Source organism: Panulirus ornatus, chromosome 67, assembly GCF_036320965.1.
Source record: "Panulirus ornatus isolate Po-2019 chromosome 67, ASM3632096v1, whole genome shotgun sequence".
NCBI lineage: Eukaryota > Metazoa > Arthropoda > Malacostraca > Decapoda > Palinuridae > Panulirus > Panulirus ornatus.
The window spans coordinates 8,198,179-8,205,956 of NC_092290.1; the positions used below are offsets into that span (position 1 = coordinate 8,198,179).

Below are 7,778 nucleotides of genomic sequence, written 5' to 3' on the forward strand. Positions count from 1 at the left end.
TCAAGGGGCTTAACGACAATGACTGTTCCAGTCCTCCAGGGTTAGATAACAACGACTGTTCCAGCCTTCCAGGGTTAGATAAAGACTGTTCCAGCCGTCCAGGGTTAGATAACAAAGACTGTTCCAGCCCTCCAGGATTAGATAACAAAGACTGTTCCAGCCCTCCAGGGTTAGATAACAAAGACTGTTCCAGTCCTCCAGTGTTAGATAACAAAAACTGTTCCAGCCCTCCAGGATTAGATAACAAAGACTGTTCCAGTCTTCCAGGGTTAGATAAAGACTGTTCCAGCCGTCCAGGGTTAGATAACAAAGACTGTTCCAGCCCTCCAGGATTAGATAACAAAGACTGTTCCAGCCCTCCAGGGTTAGATAACAAAGACTGTTCCAGCCCTCCAGGATTAGATAACAAAGACTGTTCCAGCCCTCCAGGGTTAGATAACAAAGACTGTTCCAGTCCTCCAGGGTTAGATAACAAAGATTGTTCCAGCCCTCCAGGGTTAGATAACAAAGACGGCTTCAATTCTCAAGGGATAGAGGGAGAGAGAGAGAGAGAGAGAGAGGATGTTACTATCCCTCTACGTTATGAGACGAAGACGATTCCAGTATTCCAGGATTATATAACAAAGGCAAGTCCTTACTCCAGGGTTGCGGGAATGAGGATGGGTTCCTGTCCTCCAGGGATAAAGAACTTGTAAAGTAGCTAGTTCCTTTCCTTTTGTCATATGGGCCATAAACTCGCATCACTATAGGGGAATCTGAGCCTTGTGCCTTCTCAGAAGCCGAGAGGAACCGCCACACAGCACTGCCTGCCGCCTGAGACCACCACGTCTCCAGCGGTCGGCAGGACCCCGGCAGTCCATGACGCCGCCGCCCTCCCGAGTCCTGCCCAGGCCATTCACACCAGGGAAGTCATCCAAAGTCCGGTGGTGATACCAGGCCTCTGATGGACTCTAAATGGAAGCTGGAGTACCGAGCCTGCCTCTCTCTCTCGCTCGCTCGCTCGCTCCCGTTCTACCTAATGGACCCCTCGTCGCTACAGACGTCAGGAATGACATATTCCATTGCCACCACTGATGTATAAACAACTGACGTGGGTGGGAGTGGGTGGGCTACCTCCCTCCCTCTCCACACGCCACAACACCCACCCTCCCGACACCCCACATCATCAACCTTGTCACTGCGACGATAGTGAGGGTACGTTACAGTAAAGGAGGTTAGTCGAAGACCCTTTATATGTGCCAGCTGACATGCGCGAAACGACCGACCCCAGCGAGAACACCACAAAGCTTACTGGACACACGTGTGTGCATACAGAGTCGTGCAAACGTGGCAGGGTATAGGGACATGCTGTGATCTGACATCCCCCATCCATTCAGACAAAGATATACATATGTATATGTATACTTTATAAGATTTGTTACGACTATACATTTATACGGACAGTGCTATAACACGCGAGTCAAATACCAGAGGTGGCCTGAGGGCTTCCAAACGTAGAAGCCAAGGACATTACTGGATAGATCAATACTTACATATATGGACAGTAAAGTAATGCATGATGATCTCAGGCAAAGTACAGATGTGGTCCTCGGGTTCTTTGTGTTCAGACAATCTCTTCACTGTCTTTAAACGGATCACGACATACAATACGCTCTGTGTAACGAGAGTGTATACAACCCTCGCCATGTCCTCGAAACTGAGCCGAGTGTTTCTGCTGAACCGAGAGAACAGACTCCCTGTACCCTGGAGACCAGGCGGTACAGTGATGGATCCAGGCGGTACAGTGAAAGATTCGAAGCTACAGTGAATCTCGAGGGCGATACTTAATCACTTCAGATATAAAAGCTGTCAAAAGCTATTCATTTTTTTTTTTTTTAACATAGTTGACATTGATGTAGAGGTTAATAGTCAGTGAGGTTTCTGTCCTGGCTAGCCCCTCTGCCGGCACTGCAGATCCGGGAGTCCATCATCCCCTCTGCCGGCACTGCAGATCCGGGAGTCCATCATCCCCTCTGCCGGCACTGCAGATCCGGGAGTCCATCCTCCTCCCAGCCGACATTACAGATCCGGGAGTCCATCCTCCTCTCTGCCGGCGTTACAGATCCGGGAGTCCATCATCCCCCCTACTGGCACTGCGGATCCGGGAATCCATCATCTCTTCTGGCACTACAGATCCGTGAGTCCATCCCCTCCCCTACCCCCGACTTCTGCCGACTCTACAGATCCGGGAGTCTATCCCCTCTTCCGGCACTACAGATCCAGGAGTTCGTCATCCCCCACCCCACTGCCGGCACTACAGATCCGGGTATACATCTGTTCATCTTTCCTCACAACTGGCAGACACCAGCAGCATCAGAATGTTATCAAAAGGCCCGGCCATTTGTTTCATGTCATGAAAAGGCTCGGCCATTTGTTTATTTTGCTTGAACAAATGTGTCGATTTTGTCATGGTGCATTTATTGCAATATCTCGTTGTGTGTGTGTGTGTGTGTGTGTGTGTGTGTGTGTGTGTGTGTGTGTGTGTGTGTGTGTGTGTTCTTGCTGCTACATGTCTTTGTGTGTGTCTGTGGCTCATCTTTGTTTGTCGGGATAATTTGCGTGTTGTGAGGGCAATCCTCGCCTGTATGAATACAATTCGTGTCTTTGTGGATAATCTCTGGCCGTTTGGATTGTGTGGCAAATTGTGCGTCTGTGTAGATAATCAGTGTGTGTGTGTGTGTGTGTGTGTGTGTGTGTGTGTGTGTGTGTGTGTGTGTGTGTGTGCCAATAGCCTATGTGCGTGTGGATGACTGCGTCCATGTGGATGATTTACGTGCATTTGGGGAATCTAAGTGGATCATTTGGGTTTGTGTGGATAATTCCCTTTCATGTATCTCTTTGGCTTCGTCTTTTCTAATAGCTCTGTGTTCGACCCCTTCCCTGGAAATGGTGGCGTATGCCTCCTTTTGAAGTCCAGGTCTAATGAACCTCATTAATTACGTTGAATTAAATAATGTGTATATATATTTTTTTTTTCATCCCCTGCGGTGAATTCTAGTGCTCCGATGATATGGGGTCTCTCTCTCTCTCTCTCTCTCTCTCTCTCTCTCTCTCTCTCTCTCTCTCTCTCTCTCTCTCTCTCTCTCTCTCCCTTTCCTTTTGATCCCTCCCTTCCCCAATTTACTCACTTCCCTACCCTGACATGCATGCCCTTTCCTTTCCCTCCACCTCAAAGGAGAAAGAGTGCTAAAAGAAAAAAATGGGGAGTGGGGGGTGAAGGTTGCGACTGTAACACAGCCAGTTTAAACACACACACACACACACACACACACACACACACACACACACACACACACACACACACACACACACACACACACACACAAAAGCTATGAAATAGGCACCCAAAGTTATCAGTCTATCGTCTTACAATCGTCTTTAGGCACGTTGTTAGAAACAGTAACGATAGATAAGACTGCTAGATTGTTAGAATAGGACACACACTAACAAACTAAAGCATCAGTAGGAGTCTCGGTATAGTAGAAGAAACAAGTGAATGAATGAATACTTCACGGATTTCATGGAGTTCTCGGATCACATATATCAGTCGGGATTCAAACTTATCCTCTCAGATGTTGTACACCTGCACTTCCAGAAAGCCTTCGATGAATGAAGACACATCTATATGACTATGAGTACAGGAAACCACTCGCGGTGTATATATAGGAAATCTAGTCTCATCTGGTTTAGTTCTGGTCATCACACTTGAACACAGACGAAGAGAGAGAAAAACCCCGAAAAAACCTAGAACGAATACAGAGACGAGCGACAAAACGAGTTTCATCTCTCAGAAATGTACTCTACGGAGAAATGCTCAGATGTCTGGAATCAGTCTCTCTCTGAAACATTTGAAATAAAACGAAATAGCTTGAGTTCGAGATCTTATGAAAGTTTTCCAATACGGCAATAATCTTGATGACACAACTGCCAATAATTTCATGACGTTAGATGGAGAGGGGATGACCATGAATCGCTAGGGGAGATTATGTAACGTAAACGTGCACAAAACGTTTTCGAAGTAGTACTCCCTTTCTACTACCCTCCCTGTCTTTCTCTGCTTCCTCTCAACACCCCTCTCCTCTTCCTCCTTTTCCCTCACCCTTTCCCTCCTCTCCCCAGGCCAAGTACCTCTATCTCCAGGCCTAGTACCTCTATCCCCAGGCCTAATACCTCTATCCCCAGGCCTAGTACCTCTATCCCCAGGCCTAGTACCTCTATCCCCAGGCCTAGTACCTCTATCCCCAAGCCTAGTACCTCTATTCCCAGGCCTAGTACCTCTATCCCAGGCCTAGTACCTCTACCTCCAGGCCTAGTACCTCTATCCCCAGGCCTAGTACCTCTATTCCCAGGCCTAGTGCCTCTATCCCCAGGCCTAGTACCTCTATCCCTCCTCCCTTCCCTCTCTCCCCGTCGAGGGCATCATCACCATCACTAGTACTCACGTGTAGAAGGGGAACCTGGCGCCGTCCTTGTACCAGAGGACCAGTACCGGTGCGTCGCCTTGCAGTGGGTGGCTCACGAGGCACGGCAGCTGTGAGGGAGCCCCGGCAACGCCCGCGACGTTCCTCACTGGCACTGTGGGGGCAGAGCAAAAGCCAAGGGTTAGTCCTGGGAGCTGTGAGGTCAAGTGTGATGCTGAGGTTTAGTCCTGGGGGCTGTGAGGTCAGGTGTGATGCTGAGGGCTAGTCCTAGGGGCTGTGAGGTCAAGTGTGATGCTGAGGTTTAGTCCTGGGAGCTGTAAGGTCGAGTGAGATGCTGAGGGCTAGTCCTAGGAGCTGTGAGGTCAGGGGTCACGTGTGATGTCGAGGGTCATTCAAAGATAGAGTCACATATGGAAAGATAACAAAAAAGAAAGTGACCTCCACTGAATGCTTTAGGGACCTTAAAAGTTTAGGATATTTAAAGGTAAATATCAGATCAGTGAATAAAGGAAGAATTCTCATTAGAATATCCTACTAAATGCTTTACTTGTGGAAAATATACCGCTATTGTCTTCTGTCAATCAACAGCTATTCCTTGTTAATTGTGGGGAACACTTAACAACGTTACTTAAATGAGAACCGAATGTCCTTGATGGATTTTAGCATATCCTGCACTGTCGTGCGATTATCTTTTGACCAGTACAGACCACTATACTAACACCCACCCACCGCAGACGCACGTCTCACAGATCCTCCAGAACAATTACTTTAACAGAAAACTGGATTTATTTCCCCCCTGTTTCTCCTCTGTATTTCAGTGTCACATTGATGAGAAGGAATCCCCCCCTCCCCCGTCCCCCAACCCTAACCCCTCACCTGCTACCCTATAATTCCTGGGTGACAGAGAGCTGGGCAGGCGGAGGCAAAATCTTTTATGTGACCCGTAGTTATTGGTGAGATACAATAACGTAACACGCGACGGTGCCTGCATGATGAGAGGGGGTGTAGCAAGGAAATGTGTTGTGTGTGTGCGTGTGTGTGTGTGTGTGTGTGTGTGTGTGTGTGAGAGAGAGAGAGAGAGAGAGAGAGAGAGAGAGAGAGAGAGAGAGAGAGAGAGAGAGAGAGAGAGAGAGAGAGAGAGATCTTTCGCTTAACAGACCGGTACAAGAGGGTGCATAACACAGTCTCTGCCTGGAGAGACAGGGGCAGTCGACTGAGGGAGTGCAGTGCCTTCTGCCTGAGTGCTTGGCTCAACGAAGCAGAGCTGTCTGATAGTGCCACAGCGGCAGGAGGGGGTCAGTGATACCTGATGGTGCTTCTGATAGGAGGGTGGATGAAACATGACAGTGCATCTGATAGGAGGATGGGGTTGTATGATGGCGCCTCTGATAGGAGGGTGGAGGCTGTCTAATTGTGCGTCTGATAGGAGAGTGGGGGCTATATGATGGTGCATGTGGTAGGTGATAGGAGAGTTAAGGGCTTTCTGATGGTGCCCCTAATAGGGCGATGGGAGCTATCTTATAGTGCATCTGAATGGGACGGTGGGGTCTGTCTGATGGTGCTCGTGACAGGGAAGTGTAGTGTGACGGTGGCACTGACAGCAGGAGTGTGTGTGTGTGTGTGTGTGTGTGTGTGTGTGTGTGTGTGTGTGTGTGTGTGTGTGTGTGTGTGTGTGTGTGTACAATAACGTTGGCACTGGCAGCAGGAGGAGAGGAAGGCGGCGCAGTCTGACACTCCCGCTGTCTTTGACTGGGTCTGGCACCAAGTTCTCCCGCAGAAACTTGGGGCACTCAGGGTTCCTCAGCCACCAGGTCTGCCTCGCCTTGATAATTAACTTGAAGGAGGCCACCATCAGGGGAGGAACTTGGTCTTGGAGGACCCAAAAGTCCCCACAGCTGCATGTGAGCGTTTCCTCACGCGTGTGCATCGAGCACACGACTGCTGCATGTCTTCGGGGTCTTAGTGAATCTTCCCCCCGAGTGTCTCAAGCCCTCTACTCCTGTAGATCTACGGGATCTGGGCGTCTCCTACGTGAGTGTCTCAAGCCCTCTACTCCTGTAGATCTACGGGATCTGGGCGTCTCCTACGTGAGTGTCTCAAGCCCTCTACTCCTGTAGATCTACGGGATCTGGGCGTCTCCTACGTGAGTGTCTCAAGCCCTCTACTCCTGTAGATCTACGGGATCTGGGCGTCTCCTACGTGAGTGTCTCAAGCCCTCTACTCCTGCAGATCTACAGGATCTGGGCGTCTCCTACGTGAGTGTCTCAAGCCCTCTACTCCTGCAGATCTACGGGGCTTAGGCGTCTCCTCTGTGAGAGCCTCAGGGCCTCCGTTGCTGTACATCTCCTTCAGTGACCACCTGAACCTTGATCCCGAAGGCCACGCCCACAGGGATGGTCGCATTCTGACCTTTTCCGTCTGCAGGAGGGAAGACAAGGTAGGAGGCGCGCCGCCCCCTTCCCCTGACGGGGCATCAATCAAGGCGCTGCGCCAACGTGATCCCGGGCCCAGGTTATGACAGGTAGCATTTTACTGTTCAGAAATGTGTCGATGATGCTCGCCAGCGTCGATAGAAGAAGAAGAAGAAGAAGAAGAAGAAGAAGAAGAGAAGAAGAAGAAGAAGAGGAGGAGGAGAAGAAGACTCAGCTCGACCAGGTATCTTGAACGAACGGAGACTATGTAAAGGGAAGGGGACGTGGGGGATTGCGACAGGGTGGCGAGGGAATGTTAGGGTCACTCGAGATGGGTTTAGGAAAAAAAAAAAGAAATAGAGGGAACAAGATGAGATACGACTTTTCTTAGCAGAAGAGGCACAACTGTGTCGTCGGAGCGGCCAGCCTCCAGGGGGAAGATAGTACGACAGAACCTGTTCGATATAGAAGGCTATAGGTGTTATTATTCCTCCTTTCGCACACTCACGGATGGGTTCGTATCCTCACGCGCATGCGTACAACTACGTACGTAATATGGCTGTAGCTCAACGGTGGATAATGAGACTAGGGTCGGTGATTTGATAGCGAGGAGAAACTAGAATTAATCAGATCCCGTCCACTGCATATCCTCCACACTCTCGGATACAAGCGCAACGAACCTTCATAATCTACGTATTGTACCATATGTTATTTTCTTCCCGTTCATCGCTGTTCTCTCCCCTCAGACCTTCCCCAACCAACGAGCCATTAACGATGGCGGTGATATATATACACATTGTGTACCGCCTTAAAATCCCTTTGTTCCCAAGTTTCCCCCCCCTCTTCACCACCACCACCACGGCCACGACGTCGGGCGGGCGAGGCGGTGTTGGGGGAGGGACACGAC

At 49.7% G+C, this 7,778-nt stretch overlaps 1 protein-coding gene across 1 annotated transcript in view; it reads right to left on the bottom strand.

Moving 5' to 3' along the window:
- Nucleotides 1–6,863, bottom strand: part of LOC139747073 (uncharacterized) — a 54,848-nt gene extending 47,985 nt beyond the window's left edge. The window contains exons 1-3 of the mRNA XM_071658865.1: nucleotides 6,682–6,863; nucleotides 6,193–6,355; nucleotides 4,482–4,654 (exon numbers count right to left, since the gene is read on the bottom strand). Of these exons, the coding sequence (XP_071514966.1) occupies nucleotides 4,482–4,654; nucleotides 6,193–6,355; nucleotides 6,682–6,863 (518 nt within the window). The remainder of the gene's footprint in view (nucleotides 1–4,481; nucleotides 4,655–6,192; nucleotides 6,356–6,681) is intronic.
- Nucleotides 6,864–7,778: the final 915 nt, after the last annotated feature.